The 22,580-nt window shown below is 40.0% G+C and overlaps 1 protein-coding gene across 3 annotated transcripts in view; it reads right to left on the reverse strand.

Moving 5' to 3' along the window:
• OSBPL2 (oxysterol binding protein like 2) overlaps positions 1-22,220 on the reverse strand; it is a 38,805-nt gene extending 16,585 nt beyond the window's left edge. The window contains exons 1-4 of one of the 3 annotated variants that reach the window (XM_026862132.1): positions 21,842-22,220; positions 9,973-10,011; positions 7,959-8,123; positions 196-343 (exon numbers count right to left, since the gene is read on the reverse strand). In XM_026862132.1, coding sequence (XP_026717933.1) covers positions 196-343; positions 7,959-7,995 — 185 coding nt within the window. In that variant the 5' untranslated portion in view covers positions 7,996-8,123; positions 9,973-10,011; positions 21,842-22,220. Of the gene's footprint in view, positions 1-195; positions 344-7,958; positions 8,124-8,735; positions 8,757-9,972; positions 10,012-21,841 lie in introns of those variants that run through there. The other 2 variants (XM_026862130.1, XM_026862133.1) reach the window with 2 other exon arrangements.
• Positions 22,221-22,580: the final 360 nt, after the last annotated feature.

A 22,580-nucleotide genomic window follows, 5' to 3' on the forward strand; every position in this document is an offset into this window, starting at 1 on the left:
ACTTTCATTTGTAGGTATTGGAGTAATTTTTAAAGCAAGCAAAGCATTAACCTAGAGTCGACATGGGAAGCAAACAATTGAAATGTCTTTTCAGTTCCAGAGAATTAACATCTCCCAATGAGAACAGTAATGCCCCAGATAAAGAGCCAGCACATACTCGCTTCTCATTCTCATAGGTAGTACTATGGTGTTTACCTGTGTCTCTTAATTCCATTTTCTTGAATCTCAGTCTCTCCATTATGCTTTCCAGTCCTATTGCTTTGGTGTGGATCTAGATCAAGCATTTCTGCAACTTTATGATTTGCTTCTGAAAAGTCTCCTGAAGAATTGTCAGAATCAAAGCCTGTATTAAAAAAAAAATCGCAAGGCAACAGTTTTATCAGGAACCTTATTACGCCAGAGTGCCACTCACATGATAACTCTCACAGCATAAATACACTTATACCAGGTTATTTTATTGTAAAAAATATCAGAATGAAAACCCTTTATTAAGTGACCTAATTTCCAAGAGTATTTAGAGCCAAGTATTGCATTAGAATCAAGCATTCTCAACTAATTTTTCACACTGCTGAATACAAAACCAATTTAGAATCTTTCAAGATCTTCAGTAGTTCCTCATCAGATTAGCTGTATTGTCTCCTCTTCAGAGCTGCAGTGTGATTACAATAATTTTGTTGAGGAAAACTATGTAACTGAAAGACCTTAAAAAATTAATACAGTTCCCCTTCACAACTGTCACAGTATCACAACAGAAAGCACTGCTGATCATTCACTGTAGTAGGATCATAGAAGGGTCTGGGTTGGAGGCAACCTTAAAGGTCATCCAGTTCCAACCCCCCTGCCCTGGGCAGAGACATCTTCCACTAGCCCAGGTTGCCCAAATCCCCGTCCAACCTGGCCTTGAACCTTTCCAAGGAGGGGGCAGCCACAGCTTCTCTAGGTTCCAATGTCTCACCACCCTCACCGTGAAGAGTTTCTTCTAATCTACCCTCTTTCAGTTGAAAAGCCATTACCTCTTGTCCTATCACAACATGCTCTTTGTAAAAAGTCCCTTTCCAGCTTTCTTGTAGGGCCCCTTTAAGTACTGGGAGGCCACTCTAAGGTCTCCCCAGAGCCTTCTCTTCTCTAGCTGAACCCCCCCAACTCTCTCAGCCTGTCCTCACAGGGGTGCTCCAGCCCCCTGAGCATCTTCGTGGCCTACTCTGGACCCGCTTGAGCAGGTCCATGTCCTTCTGATGTTGGCGTCCCCAGAGCTGGACACAGCACTGCAGGGGGGTCTCACAGAGCGGAGCAGAGAGGGAGAATACCCCCCCCTCGCCCTGCTGCCCACCCTGCTCTGGGTGCAGCCCAGCACACGGTTGGCTTTCTGGGCTGCAAGCACACATTGCTGGCCCACAGGCAGTTTTCCATCCACTAACACCCCCAAGTCCTTCTCCTCAGGGCTGCTCTCCATCCACTCCTCGCCCAGCCTGGATTTGTGCTGGGGATTGCCCCGACCCATGGGCAGGACCTTGCCCTTGGCCTTGCTGAACTCCATTAAGTTTGCCCGTCCCACCTCTCCAGCCTGTCCAGGTCCCTCTAGATGGCACATCCCTTCCCTCAGCGTGTCACCACCCCACACAGCTCGGTGTTGTCAGTGAACTTGCTGAGGGTGCCTCGATCCCACTGCCCATGTCACCAACAAAGATGTTAACCAGCGCCGGTCCCAACCCCGACCCCTGAGGAACGTCACTCGTCGCTGCTCTCCACTGGGACATCAAGACATTGACTGCAACTCTGAGTGTGACCATCCATAAAGGAACATTTTTGTTGAAAATAATTCAAAAAGCATTGTCCTTTTTGAGTGCCACAAGGGTCAATTCTTCATCAAGAATCACAAGAAGACTTTCAAGTTTCCAGCTTCCAGAAGTTTCCAGCTTCCAATTTAAGAATCAGAATCCAAAAAGCAACATGAAAACATGTGTATTCCCTGGCAAAGGATTCTTGCCACATTTTTGAGGAATACACTAAGATTATTTTTGTATTCCTCTCATTCCAGCTATCACAACCTGGGCAACTGCTTTTCTGTGTGCAGACAGTTACAATCACACTCAGCTACAGTCTATCCGTAACTCCGGCTATGGGTAAAGAAAGATACCAAAATATTACAAAGCATCTAAGCACTCTAACAGAGTAAAGAAATCAGTTTTGACAAAGATTATTTCCATTTCAAATAGAGTAGAATTTTGTGATCCTCTGCCATTAACTTTTTAAAAATAGAGAGTATCTATCATAAGTAGTTCTTTAACTTTTCTTTTTGTTAACATCTCCAGCAGGCTGCTTTTACTTTATTAGAGCAATTCAGGCAAAGCACACATTCAGAAACAAAAAGCTGCATTTTTTTGAGGGATCAAGACCATGACACTAACATTCAAAACTGCACAAGGAACTATTTGAACCGATATGATGTTATTTGGTAAACAGCAAGTGTAATGGATGATGTCATGTATTATATTAAACTGTTTCCTACATTTTGATGTCACAAGCATGTAATTATACAGCAATAGCCACACCTTCGCAGTCTTAGTACTTAATTGAAAAGTATGATAGTCATATATATATTCAGGTCATTAAAATGAAGACTACCCTGAAACACCCGTCTTCAAAAAAAACCACATGCCTATCTTCAGTCAAGCCACAACTAAGTATTTATAATTTTAAAATGGCAATTCTAACCACGTATTAGCTTTTCTTGGAATCTGCTACAGTACAAGGAGACGGAAAAGGCAAGTACTGTAGGGCATAACAAAATAACCTTTACTAGTTTGACTGATGAATTTGGAAAAATCAGATGAACTCTCTGGTACATGTGCCCTCACCCAGAAAGCTGATCAAGTGCACACAACATAAGGAACAGCATCACATTTAACGGGCACTTCAATGAGATAAATGCACCTAAATGTAAAAGTAAATCTTCATGACAGGAATAGTCAACTGGCTTATAAGAGAACAGTTATGAAAACTGTTGCTGGAATTACAGTCTTTACACTGTACCTGAAACCCTGCAAATCCTATCAAATGTTCATCGTTTTTATCCACACTAACCTTTCTGTTTCTCCAGGATTCAGAATTGGTTTGCCCTTTTCCTGTACAGTACAATGGGAATTTAGATTCAGGTATATATATTATTTATGGACAACAGTATGTCATTGGTAAGTAAATAAATGCCAATTCAAACAAGTGCCTTGCATACAAACAACAAAAATTAAATCCCTGCTCCAGAAAAATAAGATATATCAAAAGTATAAAGTCTGCTTTATTAGAGTACACCTCCACCTAATTACTTTAAAAAACAAACCAAACCCACTAGGGTACACAGCTAGATAATCACTAGACTTTCAACTATACTTTTAACCTTAAGTATCAGCTGGTTTGTCTACTACAAACCCATTGAGAAAGTTTTAAAAGCTATTTCTCAATGAAGCTCTAAGTAATACGGTTCTATGAAGAACAGAGAAAGTACTGATCTGGAATAAAAACAGCTTACTGAAATGATCTGTTGTAGTTTTTCTAAGTTACAAAGAAAGCCTTTCTCCAGCTGCCATTAAAGCCTTGAACTTGCAAAACTGAGTAGGTAATTTGTAATTACAGGACAGTTTTTAGAGTGAAAAGCCACTGCGAGTGAGGATAAAAATGGGGATTTAAAAGGGGATAGGGGACCACACAGAAACAAAAAGTCCAAAATTTGGTTAACCAGAATCCCCAACTTGTGCATACTGAGGGTGAAACAAAAGCTTTTAAAAAGACTTAGACTTAAATTTTCAAAAGTCAAACACTTAAGTGCCAACATTAATCTATTTCAAGAGCTTAAAGAAGAGTGACTTGCCAGTAACTCTAGTTTTCTTAGCCTTCTTCTTCCACATCCTGCAAATGAAACAAGTCCACCCAGACTATGCTATACATCCACCTACGAGGGAGCGGAGAGGTGCACTGTTCTGTGAGTCATGTATGAAGACACAAGACCGCCCCTTTTGTACAGTCAGCAACTTCCTTAAATACTAATTAAGCCTCGTCACTCAAGACGGAAAGGGAATCAAAACAGCAGAGTACTGAGAACCCCGAGACCTAAAAAGGGCATAAGGAATAGGGACAAATACACTGGAAGTATAGACAGTAAGTGAAGCAAGAGGTAAGTTTTTCTTTGCCAGAAGTTACCCTTCTCCACCTTTCAAAAGCAATCCATCCTCACAACACGTAGCCACATTATGCTGCTCTGACAGGAGGCAGGCTGGCCTTTCACGAGATCTGCAGTACTTAAACATTATGGCAGAATCCGCTGATTTGGTTTGATCCAGACATTATGAAAAGACATAAATTTGGCAGCAGATACCTCACTTCCTCTGCCCCAAGTGAAATAAATAGTTTACAGCAAACACAGCGAAGCAATAGGAAACAGAAGGGCAACATCCCCACAAATACAAGAGGCTGGATTAACCTCATGGGCACAGAACAGGTTTCTATGGAACTGCAGGTTAATATTTCAAAAAGTAAAACTAAACTATTCATGTTTGTCAAAATAAATTACACTGGTAACTAGCCAAGCATTTTCCTGTGCTGTTGTGAACCTTTCACAAAACACTTTGGTAAATAGATATTATAAATAGATAATGAAGGATACAGTTCTGACAGAGCAGAACCTGATGGCACACAGCCTTTAACAGGTCTGTGATGAGATTAATAAACCCAAGGTGATAAAGGCTGGGAGGCCAGTGATCAAAGCTGTACGCTCCCCATCTCACATAAGATTTAAAAGAATGTGAAATTCATCCAAGGATTGACCACTTTACCTGATCCAGTCTCAGAAAAGACTACCTCTTGTTTTGAGAACAAGCAGATGCTGTGCTGTCAAGAATTAACTGAGACCACAGGTAACATTCCCAAGAGATTCCCAAGGGGAGTACTCATTCACGAAGTAAGGATGTCAAGTGTCCAACTTGCTGACTCAATGCTAATAACCCCTGAAGGCAAAGAAACTTCTCTACGGAAACTCTTTACTGGTCACTAACTCGAGTCATCACCTATATAACACAGTCCATCCTGCACATTTACAAGTGTAATCATCATTCAGTCAGGGTCAAACCATGTGCCAGGAGGATGATTCCCAGCCACACAATGTGCTATTCCATCACATGAGCATCTTTTGGATATGATGGGGACAGTGTCAGAAGCAGGAAACTTCTCAAAGATATTAAATCCACCACAACAAAAGACAAGGTTCTCCTTAGGATAGATTCATGTTCTAGAAGTGGATGTGATCAATTAACAACTACAGAGGATTGTGGCTTCCTCAAGGAGTGAACTCATAGGATCTTAAAGAGGCAGCATACTACCTGGCCTGCCACTGAGACTGCTGCAGAGTTCTAAAACCTAACTTCCCACAGAGTTTAAGTGCTCCCCTAAGCCTGGTTTGCTACTTACAGGATACAAACCACAGTACCTGGTTACTAAAATCAGTGAACTTGTGGGAACACATTGCAGCTCCCTCTGGGGAAACATAGGCCCAGGACTCAGAGAGCAAGATGAGAAGAGCATAGTGTACATGCTGTTTTCATCTCAACATGCAGCTAAAACACAGCTGGAGAACATGCTTGTTCCTGGTAGCCGTGTCCCAGTCCTAGACTTAGAGCAGAACAAGTGTGAGTCTAAAGGTGGCTTCTGCCCATCTACTGATCTGACCTAAATGAAGAAGAGTATCCCTGGAAAGAACAGGAGTCTGTCAAGGGAGTTTCTTTTTTTTTTTTTTAAACCAAAATTTGGAACCCCAAATCCTGAAGTTTTCTTTGTGGAACCTGAAAGTTCACCTTGGCCCAGAAAGGACCTTAATTCTGAACTTGATCTCCTAGAAGTTCTGAGTCTACATCTACCATGTTCAGACCATCCAAAAACTAAGATAGGCAGGCATAACCAGGACACGTTAGAACCTAAAATATTCAGCAAAACACTGTCTGCAAGACACAGTTCATGGTGCTAACAGGAGCAAAGAGCTGCTACAGGCATCAGCAGTTGGAGAACATGAATGCAGAAAGACCTATTTACAGTTGTTCTTAGCATCACACTTATGCATGACTTAGACAAGACACAGCTACAAAGAACTAGGTCTAGACTTCACTAGGTTTGTGCAAGTAATCTGTCAAACTGTCACCATCTTCTAAAGCACCTAGCTGGAGAAAGAGATTGAGCACCTGTCTTTAAAAGGCAATCCCAAGAGAGAAAGAATCTGAAACAAACTATTCCAAACTTAGCAATCCTCTTAAACCAAGTACCTGTGGGGCACGCTCCAGGGCAACATATATAAGGGGAAAAAAGTTCAACCTCATTAAGTTTCTGGAGTGGCTGCTGCAGACCAAACACCTTCCATCAGAAGAGGGCTATGCTGAAAGCCTATAAAGACACCGGATCATTTTTGCTTAGAAACTTCTCTCCTGCCATCACACTCCTCCATGTGAAAGAATAAGAGTAGGACAGGACGAGGAGTGCTCACAGAACGGATGCACAACATCCCACTTCTGAGCAGAGCCAGCCAAGACCAAGGTACAGCAACATCTCCTTTACAGAAGTCATTACAACCTTGAGCACCCGCAGGGAGACTCAACCTTTTGAGCTTGAGGAGAAAAGAGGATTAAAGAGGGTAAAACCAGAGTGTTCAAATATGGATGACCCAAACACAGAGGGCTGTGTATTTCTGCACCAAGAGACAAAGGAATGCATCAGTATCAAAGCTGTACCACACAGACCTCATACTTAAGAGGCACATTTCTGTTCACCTTTTTCAGGGGGGGAGGGGGGGAAATCTAGTTCATTTATGGCCATGGTCCTGAAATTCAAAGATTACTAAAAATATACAGGAACAATTCATTGTGATTTCAGTATTTTTGTAGCACAATGATTTGATTTTACAGATGAACTCTGAGTACTAGCCCCTATCCCTCCTAGCTAGCGTGAATGCAACCCAAATTTCCTTCTCTTCTCCATGACATAGTTGTGACAAGTCCTATACAATCCACTGTCAGTCACATTATTTCACCCAGCCCCCTGTTTACTACTCTCATGAATTTCCAGCCAACCATGTCTAAGTCTACCTTACCCACTTGTATCTGCCACGCCACATTCCCTCAGCTTTTGTGCTTCCCATTATTCTCTTTTCATTCCCATGATTCTGCATTAAGCACTCTGCACTCACCATTGTCAGCGTTTCTCATTTCACCTCTATTACGGGATTTCTGAGGAGACGTTTAAGTGGAAGACTTTAAAATTGTTTGAGGTCTTTGAAAGGATTTTTTTTTTTTATTAAAACACTAAGCATTTTATTTCACCACTAGAACCATGTAAAGCTCTTACAAATAACCATTCATCCTTATTAGTTCAAAGAAAAGTACTATTCCATACACTGCTCAAGTGTGAAGTGATTCATGTTTGCTTTTCAAGAAACAACATTGGATTGCAAAGACTTTTGGCTCCCTAGCCTGAAAGCATACTTTTACAGTAATTTGTTTCTGACTAGAAACACATTTTCTACTTCAATTCTTCAGGATAAGTTTTCCATTAAAATAAAGATATGAATAAAATAACAATAAAAATAGCCCACGGAAGATACTTCACCTTCCAAAGGGTCTTAAAAGCATTACTTCTCAAGCTGCTATTAAATTACCTGCATTTTACAGAAAATGAAAGCAAGACTTGGCCACTAAAGGACTGTTAACAGTGATAAAATGATAGCCAGCAATAAGCTTTAATTTCCAGGTCTGAACCTGAATTATAATTCTTCCTTTCTTCTTCGCTGAAGATAGTGATGCAAGTTTTACCAACAGTGGTTTACTTTTTATTTCTTTATTAACAGCAATATATCACTAGCCCCTCACCACACACACAATGCATTTTATAGCTTTCTATTTTTTCTTGGCACTGTGCCTGTCACTCACCTGTAACGGCATCATAGAACTCTTCTTCACTATTCATCCTTCAGTGTGAAATCTCTGTACAGCCAATCCAGCTTCCTCTAATGCATCGTTGAACTTGATTTAGAGATTAAGTAGCTGTGTGCTGTTGAAGCCTTATATTGCAAATACCCAGCTGCTTCAGATGATCTATTTGACAAGACAGGGAAACAGAATCAGCAACTTCCACATTTCTTATATGCACAAACATGCACACTTGACAAATACTAATTTTCCTATTTATTCCCATGGTAAAAGATGGATTTTTGCATTCATAAGTAAACAGCCTTCTTTGATACCAAAGTCATTCTGAAGACAAGTACTACCTACCACAAGAACAGCTGATGTACTATGCCACACTCTATATAAATACATCATATACACTACTGTAAAATATATCTTATTTACTGCAAGTTACATTTCAGGAAAATACAGCTAGAAGGAACAGAGAACTGAAGGAAGATACGGCTGGCAAAACAAAAGTTCTCCTCTTCATCAAAAGGATTAGCTTTACCGCATCCTTAACCGAGAAAGCTAGGAACAAGAAAAAGAACCTTGTATCTCAAAAATCTCACTGTTGCCTAAAAATGTTGGACCTCACTGTACATCATGCAATTAGTATCTAGTGACCATTAGAGAAGTTTTGTCAGGCTACTGCTATGAAGTCTTGAAACAACTGGAGATTTTTCCCTTTAGAGGGAGAGTGTAAAGAAACAACAAACTTTTTCTCAGTAAAGCCAAGCACACTGCAAATAACTTAACAGATTTATGAAGCATTCCAGCTCTACTTTATGGATAGCCTAAATTAGATTTTTTCCAGATGGTTGGCAATGGTGTAACGTAAACATTTTTACTTCACCCAATTTTAGTCTAAGGAGAATAATGAGTCAATTTAGCTTCCACTCTTACAAATGTTCATCAGGTACCAATGATGAGCCAAGTACACAGTGATAAACGACAGCATGGCAATGCTACAGATATCTCCTCCAAAACAACCTCAATCTGTCAGTCTCAATTTTTTATGATCCTTGAAAATCCCACTGCTTTTGTGACAGTAGTTTTTCCAGAGTAATTATAACTTGCACAATTCCATTCCAATTAAGAGAAACAAAGCCAGAAGCGCACTTCTACTCCTAGCAGAAGAGCTTGCTATGTCTGAAACCAATTCTTTCTTCCTCTTTGCCAGAAATCAAGCTGCATGATTTCTCCTGCGCTTCAAGTCTTTTTACCTCACTGCCCAGAACAAAAAGTATTTGAATGCCTCACACACATACAGTCCTTCCAAATCTCCATTCAGAAGGAGAAGCTAAAAAGCCTATTTTGAAACTCATCTAAGTTAATGAATGTAGCATTCACCTTGAAGTTTTACGTCTGTCAAGGCCAAGTATTTTAGCTTGCCACTTTTCCCTTAGGAACTCCCTATTTCCTTGCCACTATAGCATTTAATATCGAACTCTGCATCATGGTATCTGAGCTTCCACATAATCTTCATCAATTTCTTATTTACAAGTCCTCACCTTCACAAGGACAAGACTTTATACAGCTGCTTCTCTTGACTGTTGCTGCAGTGCTGCTGCAATTGCTCTCAGATGGGATGATAGTTTTCTCCCCTCTTTCCTGTGCTGTTATCCAGTCAGGGACCTTAAAACTTCAACTTTCTTGCTTATCAACAACAAGTTTCTGACTTCTTTTTGTCAAAGTGCTGCATTCTCCTAGGCAAGGATGCTTAAAACATTAACAAGTCTGGCTGAAGAATTCCAGTGCAAGGCTACCAGCAAGTGCTCTGCTTGCATAAGGGAAAGGAGCATCAGCTTCACTCCAAAAAGATACAGGCAGTTCAGGCCACTAGCAACCACACTACCTCAAAATCAAAGAAAGGGAGAAATCTTCTTAACTAACAATTGGTTCAAGAGCTAGCTCAGATTTCTGGGTGAACTAAGCAGCAGAATTGATAATATTGTTCTAAATCTGTACTGTAAGTAGAAGCCAGCATACCTACCCCTGCGTTATCTTGCCTAGGGGAAGCCACACCTTGACTCTGTAATAAAAAAAAAAAGCAAGCTTGTTCATACCAAAGCTGCTGTCAGTCTTAAAAGTTTCTCCAAAAACTTTCCAGCCCCACCAGCAGTATATCTGGAAGGACCCCTTCCAAGGTTTCCAAATAAGTCACATATTTGCAGAAAATCTGTCCTTGAGTATACAACTATGTAAACCTTTAAACAGGGGCAGAAAAGTGGGAATCCAAAGAAAACTACTGCTACAGAAAACAGGAACTCAACATCTCAGGACAACTGTTCACCCCAGAAGCTGTTATCACCATGCTGGAATAACTCCACTCATTTGTCAAAAAAGAAATTGTATTAGAGGACTTCTTTAACTCTCCAAGGTACTGTATCCTTGAAGATGCAAGACATTTATGGTTTCAATTGTCCACAAGTATTGCATCCTTCCAGCAAAACAATAGCCAGTATTTCCAGACGGAAGCCTGTATATGCACAAGATAGAGCCCTCTCATGATCAGGACTACAATCCCCTCATTTTCTCCATGTTTTCTCATTTCTTGCATGTTCCCTTTTTGTTTAGTCTCTATTTTTCATTTAAGCTCTTGCAGCAGGGCTATCCTGTTGTTGCATACAGCTCATGTGCTGAGATTCTGTTCTGAAACAGCCTTATATAAAAAAAAAAAAAAAAAAAAAAAAAAAAAAAAAAAAAAGAGCTAATCCAAAAGCCATACCCATTCAATTCAAACGCAAAGAGCAGACTTAACCTTAGAGTCCCTAATCCAAACACTGGCACATTACACATCAGTTTGCAAGCTCCAGAGATGCTTCAGAACAGTAACTCCACTATGCTATAGTATTGTATAGAAATAAAAATTATTACTTAAAAAAACTGACAGCTGTTTTATTGTTAAGAGCCTTAGAGTAAACAAGGTCATACAGATGAATGCGAGTTTCTCCGCTCCCCTCTCCTGCACTATAACAACTGCATTACAAAAGGACTTGTGAAGTGGAACTACATCACACAGCATGCTGTTCCACTACAAAGACAGTGAAGCTTTCCTATAAAAATACGAAGCACAAGTGAAGTAACTAGAATCAAATATCTGAGTTAACTGAAAGCAAGAGTTATGCTGTGTTCTCCTGATGAGCACCTCACACCACACCTTAGGCTCACTGTTAGTTGAAAATGAAAGTTCAGTCGTATCCCCCCTGTAAATTATACACAAGCTTTGCTAACTATTGCCTAAAGAACAAAATACTCGTGGAAGTCACTTTAAATAACAGTCACAAATTCTAAGGTGCTGCTAGAAGGATTTTTAAAAGGATAAAGTAATATACTTTGCATCAGAGTTACACTAGGAATAACTTAACACTCCTATCACTTCTTTTATATTCAGTTCTTTTACTTAGCAGAGATTAACATGAATTTGCATGTAGCTGAACACACAATAACAGCAGCATTTAGCTTTCATGAGCCAAAAAGCTAGGATTAAGTGCTTTTCTCTTACTAAAAGCAACAGTAAAAGTTACTTTCAAGTAGGTTAAAATGCCAAAAGACAAAAACATCCTGTTTGCTTCATATTCAGCATTTGTAATCTGCATTTCCTCCTTCGTGTCCACAATGTACCCCAAAAAATTCACTTACACACTAGCGACTGTAGTTAACAGCTTTTATCAAAATTTCAAGGAAATGCAATACTCCTGCGTCAGACAGACCTTCAGGAGCTGAGGATCAACTGCCATCCTGGAAAATCTTTCATAAAGCATAAACATCACGTTCACATCTTTCAGTCCTACAGCGCAGAAGAAATACAAGAGTATATTTAGATTTAAAAAAAAAAAAAAACCAAAAACAAAAAAAACATACATAGTAATCATTAGGAATGTAACAAACAGTTTTCCATACAGGACTTCACTCACTCTTTGTTGTGGAGAACACTATTTCAGCCATTAGGGTTTGCTGGTTTACAGGTTAAAATTATCTTAGAGGGCTTCACTTCAACAGCCAGCGCTAAGGGGCTGGGCCTGGGTACTCAAGGCACAGACACCCAGAAAGGTGCTTTTGCCTGGGGACCGCAGCCCGGCTGCACTGCCACATTGATGACCAAAGAGAGCCTGTATATAAATCATTTTATAAGGAGGAAAAATCTGCAAGTAGAGACATCTTCAGAGAACTGGAAATGCGTAATTTAATTATGACAACACACCCCTGACCACAAGCAGCCCAGATTTTGTGGTTTACAAGATAAGAGACAAAGCTCATCTATTTCCTCATATGGGAAGGCTATGGATTGGTACATACTAGTTGGATTTATTATGGGATTTGTGTGCATGAATAAAAACTATCACATTTACTTTTATTTTTGTAATAGATTTACTTCCCTACAGGAGATATGCTATTTTTGAAGCTCAAACTGAAAGACAACAGATAAAAACACCCAAAAAAGAAGTATCACGCTCATCATAACAGTACAACTTCATAATTGGTTGGTAAATTCGTACTGCAGACTGCATCACCTTATATTTTGCCCTAAGAAATTCTCTCTACTAGGTCATCCAGAATATTTACAATATGATTTTACTCTTTGAAACAACATCTAAAATGAGAGCCAAAGCAATTATCAGAAAACAGTGAAGCCTAACAGAATTTATTGAAGCAAGTCTTGAACAAGTTATTTGGGCAGAACCTAGTTTTTCCTAGTCACTCTGCTCATTCACGTGTCAATGCCCACAATATACAAAACCAGACTAGCAAGAATTAAGGTAAGCATAGCATGCGAAATCAAAAATTTGTAAGAGCTTCTGGTATCTTCTAACCAAAAGACTACCATCTTGATTCCTCAGAAATAAGCTTTGCTTCTTGGTGATGCTGCAAAACTATCCACTAACAGGTTAAACAAGATATTGTGCTGCCCAGTAACACAATTTATCAATGCAGACACCAATGCTGAAATAAAAATGCCATGTTTGTCCCAGACAAGAACCCCCCAAAACCTGAACAGGTAAGGGACAAAGTCTGGTTTGTACTTTTGTTATTAAAAGGCCTCACCAGCGCTGTACAACTCGTCAAAAGCAGGTTAGTCATTAAAACTCCTCTAAATCCTCACAGTTTATCAGAAAAGGCTCACACATTCCTGTATGCCTGATGACTATGGACAGTCCTCTTCTTAAAGGACACGAGGATGTTTTGCAAAGGCAGAGGACAAAACAAAGAAGCAGCTGCAATAAATACTACAGAAACAGAAGGAAATACCTGCACCACATCCATAGCACACCTTGAGATAGGTTCTACAAAGAGGAAGGAATTACTAAGACTGACATGCTGCTTTCCAGAAGTACATCTGTCACAGACAGAGAGCACAAACAGGCTGTTCCTAAACATGCGGGGCACACCAGTGGTCACAACACGTACTAAGATTCGGAGAGGCTTACTCCCAGGAGCAAACATGCATCTCTCGGTGATCTTTACAGCCTTGATGCAGAGAATGTGACTATTCATACCACCCACACTACAATGACAGCTAAGGTCCCATGACGAAGGAAGAACAAAGTCGTAGTGTACCTGTCAATCAGCTGGTTACGAATAATATCAAACAAATTGTTCTGTCAAGCAGTGCTGAACCTGTAACTGACAGTGACACGTACCGGGCGATCTGGCTTCCAGTAACAGGTTTTGCTTTCAGAAGTTTAACTCTACACAGATTGAGGGTCCCCTAGAAGCTCAGAGTCCCCAAGCAGTGGAAGGTACAGGGCACTCATATCCAGATACAGTGTCAATAAGATTAGTCCCAAACTTTGCACTGTTCCCACCTATTTTTAACCATTTCGTCTCACTTGAATTTGTTTTTAAAACCAGGACAACAAAAGTGCAAGACTTTGAAAATCATTTTATAAAGTATTTCATTTGCTCAAAACATTCTGACGTGTGTGAGCACCTATATGAGAAGGGAGGCCCACAGGCCTTGGAAAGAGAGGTTCCACCTTCACAGCTTCCCTCTGAAACCAAAGGTGTGGAGACCCGCTGCCTGCTGAGCAGCCGAAGGCTGCTCCCTGGTGCCTGAACTCTCCACACCGATATGCCGGAGGAGGCTGTGGAGATGAGCTGTAATCGCTCCCTGTAACATCATTCCATTTGCTTACAGCTCTATCAAGTACTAAAGTTGATATTTCCTATGTCATTTATCTGGATAGGTTCAAACTCCTCAAATCTGTCAGAATGTATGCTTGCTCCTTCTCAAATTCCATTGCTAAACAGAAAAAATTAAAAACCCAGGTTATGTCGATGTCACTAAAGCCCTGGATCCTCAGAATTTATACATCAATTATAGCAATCCAAACACTAGTGCCCCTTCAAAACAACCCTTAAGAGTTTAAACATGCAATTAGTATGACTTAGTTAATTCAACATAACTAGTTACTCCATACTAACTTGCTCTGTGTTAGTCCTCAACAAAGACCCAGCTGGTTAACCAAAAGTTACTCCTCCTTAAAGAAACATTTACATTTCTATAGAAAGGTAAGCATTTATGGCTGGAGCAGCTAATTTGACTGGAATGCGGTTCAGCAAGATCAGTTTTGAAGCTTGGCTGGCTGACTACAGCTGCAGTGTCTTACCCCTCCAGACCTGAAGTTGAAGTTTCACACCATGCAGCACTTCTGGAAAGCCACTGCTTTGTTGACACCATCCTATTACCTTTACAAACCCTGTTTTTTTCGCTCTTAAAACACACGTTCTAGCTCTGTGACACATATGTAAAACACTAGGTCACGTTCGTTATACAGACGTTGAATCTACTTGTGAGATCAAGGAGCATTTATGAAAAGAAACTCAGGCGTTCACCAGCATGAGCAGGTAGGGTGTTAAAAGTTCAATGCACTGGAATTAGAGGGCCACCAAAGAATTAATGAACTAGCACATTCATCAGCTTTTTCACATGCCTAGCAAGGTTTTGTTGGATGTGCACTTCCACAGCAAATTTTAAAATAAATTAAGTTTATTAACTTGAAAAGAGAATACTTGCAAGAAAAAAAAAAAAAGACACTTGAGCCCTTCCTCACCGAAGGAAAAAAAAAACAAAACCAAAAAAACCTCTTTCTGTCAAATGTCACATGATAAAAATACTGTACAAGTATTGCCGGGGGAGGATGAGAAGGGGCATATTCCACAAACTCTGAAAAGACATTCAGGTTTTTGCCTGTGTTTAATGGGTCAAAAGGGCACAAGCTCAACTTAATAGAAATAGTATTGACAGAATTTAAAATTAGCTTGATACAAAGGAAAATTCATTCCATGGCACATTTAATCCACCTAACAGCATATGTCAATAAAGAACAACATTTTCATTAGTTTGATATCCTGGGTTCAGGATGCACCTTCTGTCCAGAAAGAGACTCTGAAAGAACCAGCAGAAGATCAAATATACACACCTTCCATATTCACACTAAAAATAATAAATAAATTTTTTAAAAAAACACCAAATAACAGTCCTACAGCATGACTGGTGGAATAAGAGCCAATCCCATCTTCTCTTGAGCTGCCAGCTGAAATAAAACATAGCTGTAGTACTTCAAGGGACAGAAATAAATAGCTTGAACTAGAAGATAAATATTCATGTGTTTTTGTTTCATACGGATCTCCTGAAAGCATCAAACTGCAGTGTTTCATCTCTGAATGAAAGCTTCAGCAAGGATGAATCTTAACTGACTCATGAAATTAGGTTACCAACAACACTGGATCTAAAATCCCTATAAAAACTAGCCAAGAAGTCAATTTAATTGGCAATTTAGATACCTGCTGTAATTATTATGCACTTAAAATCTCTTCAGCTAGAGAACAGCTACACAGATGGCAGAATCCAGAAGAGGATTTTATTTACCAAGTTAGATCTGTTTCTTACTTCAAAGTTTGAACGTAGCAAGCATCTTCCACCAAGATGTCTTGGCAACATGAAACTCACTCCGCATCCACAGTAAGAGAAGGGCAACTTCCTTCTCAATGCTGTTAAACCGCAGAGAGGTCTGAGCAAAGGAGATCAGCTGAAGATCTGGCTCACTGTCATTCTTCCATTTCTCTGAGACTGCAGCTATCCCCTACTGAAAGCTTTAACATAGCTGGGAGTTATTAAATCCCAAGGGGACAGTCGAGTACCTGTACTGGTCCTGCTGGGATGGTTACATTTCCCTTCTAGCAGCCTGTATAGTGCTGCGCCTTGGATCTGTGACCAAAGCAGGGTTGATAACACACCCATGGGGTTTTTTATTGCTGAAGAGTGCTTACCCAGCATCAAGGGTTTCTTTCTCACTCTGCCCCCACAGTGAGCAGGCTGGGGGTGGACCAGAGGTGGGAGGCAACGCAGCCAGGCCAGCTGACCCGGACTGATGAAGGGGATATTCCTGCCATCTACCATCACACTCAGCAATAAAACCAGAGGGGAGTTTTGCAGGGGTTGTCGTTGCTTGGGGACTGGCTGGACACAGGTGAGCTGACAGCAAGTGATTGCTTTTGCATCTCTTTTTTTTTCTTTAAGTAAAGGTGGGAGACAAAGCCAAATAGAAATAGTCTTTCTACCCCCAAGTTTTGTCACTTTTCCCCTTGTATTCTCTCCCACATTCCACAGAGGGGGGGGAGTTGTGTGGGGCTCAGCTGCCTGGTCGGGTCAACCCATAACACAACCAGAGCAGCAAAGCATCCTAAATCGATCGTTTACAAAATCACAGAGTCATCTAGGTTGGAAAAGAGCTTGAAGATCCTCCAGTCCAACCATTAAACTCACACTGACCATTCTCAACTCCATCATATCCCTCAGCACTATGTCAACCTGAAAGCTGAACTTAATTTTAAAGCACTTGAAACAACAGCGGCAGCAAACTGAACATCTGAAAATTTAGCTTTGAACACATAAGCCAAACAGATTTTATGGCAGAGAGAATCATGTTCTGTTCTCTCAGGAATACAGATTTTTGGTGATACTTCACAAGAATGAGAGCCAACTGAAACGCTCGAAGTCTGGTTTGCAACTGAGTTTAGACTACAAAATTTCTTTCTGCATCTGAACAAACCACAATAATTTTCCCACATGCTAAGTATTACCCCCAGCACAAAGCTACAGTGCTCCTATCAGAAGTATTATTCATTGAACATAAAAATTGTAAAGATGAGACTGGACAGAAAATACCCTCACACTGCAGTGCCCAATTACCTATGGAACTGATGGCTAGCCCCAGTTTCACTTCAGCCAAAAATGTCGTTCTACAGCCAAGGATACTGGCTGGCAGAACTTCTACCAAACCTAACAAACAAACAGACCAAGGAAACTTGGTTCCAGCAGATTAATATTTTCTGATGCAGAACACTTCACTGAAATTCACACAGAACTCTGTAAATGTTCTCATTTTTTAACACTATATCAATATCTGAGACATTTCTCCACGTGGGAGCATCTGGTACAGCATTCTTTGGACTTTGTAGCCTTCCCGTGGAAACTATTTCATCCCCCACAACGGTAAAAGATCGCAAAATTCTGTTTTACATGCCTTCTCTACACATGATGCATAATGCCAGGTTTGACCATAACTGATAAACCAGCTCATTTCTAGCCACACTTAAAAAAAAAAAAAAAATTGGTAATTCAATACTGTATTTTTAAACTAGTTACTTCCTAGCAGTTTTCTGAGGATTTGCTTTATCTTATTTATAAGAGAAGATCGGAAGTAATCAATAACTCCAAGCACAGTGGCTTTGGACATGAGTATCAGTAGCTATGTAATTAATCATTTATGAACACTTCTCTTTGAACCAAAACTACTTCGAAGGTAAAATTAAGTATGCTTTAATATTTCTTATCACAATGTAACCACCCCTACAAACCAATCACTGAAGTCTATGGATGTAAAGACAATTACAGCACATAGCATCACTGGAGAAAACCCCTAGAACAGTAAAAATAGTTATAGGTTTAAGTTTATAGATCTGCCTACTCAAAGGCAGCTTTCAAGATTTCTGTGGATCCATTCTCTCCAGGCAGGTGTAGTTTCACATTTCTTCTGTACAAGGTATCTTACAAATCATTTTTATGGAGACTCTTAAACAATTATGATATCATATTGCAAATAAAGCAGGAGGACAACAGCTGAGTAACCTAGTGCAAAGCCTTACAGCACAAGAAACCGTATTTTTAAACCTACTAACGATTCCTCACACACTCAAATACTGCAGCATGAGCTCATGCACACAGTTAGCAGACTGTGTTAAAGAGTTTAAGATGACACCACAAATTTGCAAAATAACTCTTTAGAAAGTCAGAGTTATGCTATGGTTGAATTTCCTTTAAAGCTACATCTATAGTAGGTACCTAATGGATTCCAGTATAAGGGTGTTACTATGTTCCCTGCTGTCAAGAGATTAGGAAAGGGAAAAAAAAAACAAAAGGATAAACTTTGACTTCTCAAGACAGGACAAGTACCTCTAAAGAGTTCAGTTTTAATAAGAATCCACCCAGCTATCTTAGCTCAGTAACATTAACTCACTTGGATAATAAAACAGCACTTATAACTATGTTTAAGACAAAAATAAGACCATGTAAATAAAGTTATTTGCATCTCTAAAGATAGGTAGCGGTTTTGTTTCACTATTAAACAACCGTTCAAGTTTCACTGACTTTGTACAGAACCTAGAAAGAACACACACATGGGGGAGTTCTGCTCCTCTAACAAAGTTCTTGTTTCATCCAGTAAACAAAGATGCTGCTAAATGGACCATTACAAATAGGCTGGCGAGCTAACTTCTCCGTAGCCTTAACAGATACAAGTTTTATAATTGAAAGTTACTAAAAGGATTCTCATTCTCACTTGATTGCACTGACACACTGCAGGGAACATGGTCTACATCGGCCTCTGCCACTTCAGTGGCCAGAGCTGGTGAGGTCTGAAGTGAAGCACAGACACCTCAGAATTCAAACGCTTACCATCTTCAAACCTTCCACATCATCATTACTTTTGAACTATCACTACAATCGAAATCCAGTGAGATACACTAACAGATTCTTTGGGGAACCCTTAAAAAAAAGATTACTCAAGAAGAGTAAAAATAATGCTAGTAAAAATATAATAAAGTTAATGGAAACACATTTCTTGACAAACATCATAAGCATGCAAACTTCTTTGCGATACCCCAGAGGTTCACAGCATCCCAAGAGCCACAACCCTTATCTCATTTAAAACTCTGAGCAGCACAGCAAAAGAACTCAAACAAGAATGTTCCTGATCAAGGCTTCCATTCAGCCTAATGCCGAGCACAGATGTTATGTGTCCAATCGAGCAATATAAAGTTTAAGTATTGGACTATAAAACCAAGAGGGCCAAGATTAAAAGGTCCAGATGTATTTCTGCAGCTGCGGGCACAATTCACCTTTTGTGCACACTCCTGCCAGATTTACAAACAATCACAGGAAGACAACACTATCCAGCCTCCTACATTTTCTGAATGGATGGCTGCTGTAATTTACTAAAAATCTGTCTCATTAAATTACATGCATAATAAAATATACTGAAATAATCTAAAGGATCTGTCTAGACCAGCAAATGAATTTCCAATTGTAACTGTACAAAAAAAATAATCAAGTTTAAGCAAGCTTAGTCTATTCTTGTAACTTATTGATCCTGAAAATTAAGACATTATCTTTGTGCACTGAATCAACAATAAACTTTTGAAGAGTATAACTGAAAGTAATGATAAGCCACATTTGACACATTCTAATTGCTTACTGCTCTCATGCAACTTGCTATTACCAGCCTTTAAGAATACAAAGTAAATAATTACATCATCATATAGTCTCCTGCAAAGTAATTATTAAGAATTTGAGTATTGAGATGATTTATTTTTAATTCCAAGTTCTACAGTAGTCTATTCCATAAAATAATTTAAAAAATCATAAAAGAATCGATATCATGCATAACCTATTTCTTTTGCAAAAGGAAACATATCGAAGTCCTATATCTTCCAGGTACAGGGTGACCAACTTACTCATTGTTCTCACTTTCCAATTTATTCAGCTAGGTGGAGAAGTCCCTGTGATCAGTTACATACTCAAACTCAGCAAAAATATTCAAGGTGTATTTAAAGCATATTCTTTATATGCCTGATTTTGTGCATTTCTTTAAAAAAAAAAGTTCGAGGACCAAACATTTTAGTTATTTCACAGAGAACAGACTAAACACTAAGCATTTTAAAGCACCATATTAGCATCAGATACAGACATTTCTTACATCTTCGTGACTCAGGTGACAAAACTGAAGCTGAGTGAAAGACTAGAAAAAATGCCAACATGTAAACGGAAGTTCTAGTTATCAAGTAGCATGATGTAACATTGCATTGTTCAAGGACAAGTTACTTCAAATACCAAAGCTAATGAATTGTCTGCTTAAAAATTCAGTGTACTTGCATGAGAATCTTGCTTTCAAACAACAACAACAAAAAAAATCATCTGACTGGCACTACAAACAGTGATTTAAAAATATAGTCTTATCAAAGCAAAAAATCCTGATTGGTATGTTCTCTAGCCAACACTAAAGTAACAGAAAGAGAAGCTTTCCACCTTTGTTCTAGGTCAGCATGTGTGAAGTTCACACAGTAGAATTCACAAGAAGAAAGACTGAAAGAAATACCAGTTTCAAACATAAAACCTCTCCGCTTAAGCACATACATATCATAGAAAGCAGTAAGAGTATTAAAATCAATTTAATGAAACCATCCAACGGTGAAAATTACCCTCCATGCTCAGTTACCGAATCAAGTACATTTGCATAGATGTTAGCAAACAAGTAACTATGTGCACAGCAGTGTTTTTCAGTATTGCATCAACTGAAACCTTTAACCCATCTAGTCTTCAACTACTTGCAGGCATAGTTTGCTGTCTGATCATAATTTTCTACACTGAATTTTTGTGTTCTTGGATTTTACTGGCATGGCTGAAGAGCTAGTTTTGGAGAAAAATGGCATAGTTATTCCTGGACAGCAGATGTCTCAGTGTTTCCTTCTGAGCACTCCCTGAAGTTACAAGTTCATTATGGGGTGCTGTTGATTCAGGAAAGCAACATTAAGAATCACTCCCGATCTTATCCTAGATTACCCTCAACTTTCTGTCACGCGGTCAAACATTTGTATGACTTGACAACTATTTTAAGTAAAGCTATGCTTACAGTAACTGAAAACCCAGGGGGATACTTCGGGGAAAATCACTGCTTGGAATTTCTTGCTTCCATGCTAGTTCATCCAGTTCTCCTACTTCCATCCCACAGCACAGTGCTTCATGTTTGGAAGTTACCCAAGTCACTGCTTCCAGAAGTTGCCCTGAGGTTTTAGAAGTCCCAGAGCATATGGTGCAAAGTTTGTTAAGATGATACATATGTGGTTGCCCCCAGATGTCAACATGAACATGGAGTTACTGAACTCTGGAAGGCTAAACTGTAATGGAACAGATTTTTTTCTTGCATGCATAAGCTTTAAAAAAGGAAACACTGTAAGAAGAGTGGTACAGTAATGCTAATCTACACTGCAGATCTGTGTCTCCTTTTTACTCTTCACTTTTGAAATCTTAAACGAAGGCTTCATGTTTCAATTGAGAAAATTCACAGTAAAATGAGAGCAGTATCTGCTCATGTTCAACATGCTTTGGCCGGTACTTCCGAGGGGAAACACAAGGCCATAGCAGACATAAAAACCAGAAGGCAATTTCAAATCTACATCTGAAATTCTGGCCTGCAAGTGCTCCAGAGTAACAAATCACTTCCAAAAGGAATCCTGAATCCAAACATATAGTACAAACATGAATAATATCCAAATTAAATAAATGGCAACATAATTTATACCTTTGTTACCATGCAGAAGTTCTGGTGGCATGTTATTTAAAAAAAAGCCTTTTTTCCTGCTATTTTTCCCATCTTGCTTGTCTCCCTTTCAGGAGCTCTGTAAGAGAAACATTGAGTAGGTAACTGAAGAACAAAAAAAAAATACAGCCAAACTCAAATGACTGCTCTCTAGGCTCCAGCTGTGGCCTAAAAGGCCTCTTGAGGCTCCTGTATCGTGCTGAAGCTGAGCTCAACAGAGTCATCTTGGGAACTGGGTGTTGTAGACTCCTTTGCTAAACTATCAAGCTCCAAAAAGCAATCAGGAAAAAAAAAAAACCAAAAAACAACCTGAAAAATCCCTACACTAGGACTGACAGAGCTCCACTGACCTGCAACCTGGACCCTGCACAGCGATGTCCTTCAGCCCCCACTACCTGCCCCGTCCCCAGAGACGAGCCTCACGGCTGAGAAAGTGGTTCTGCCACCCAGCCCGCAGCTCGGGGCACCTGAGCTCTGCCGCCTGCGCTGAGACGTGGAGGGGAACACCGCTTCGATCCAACATGCTGTTGACTCAGCTGCACAGGCCTACGGCTCGCAGCACCCCCAGAAAAGCGAGCGAGTCAAGGATCCCGCGTCCGCCGAGCAAGAGAGCGCGGCGCCCGGGTGACCGCGCTCCCTCGGCCCGGGGACCGCCAGCGCCCGGCCGGCCCGGCCCCCGGGCCCCGGCCAGACTGACAGGACAGCCCGCGGCGCTGAGCAG

Source organism: Athene cunicularia (genome assembly GCF_003259725.1).
Source record: "Athene cunicularia isolate RWA chromosome 20 unlocalized genomic scaffold, athCun1 chr20_part1, whole genome shotgun sequence".
Taxonomy (NCBI): domain Eukaryota; kingdom Metazoa; phylum Chordata; class Aves; order Strigiformes; family Strigidae; genus Athene; species Athene cunicularia.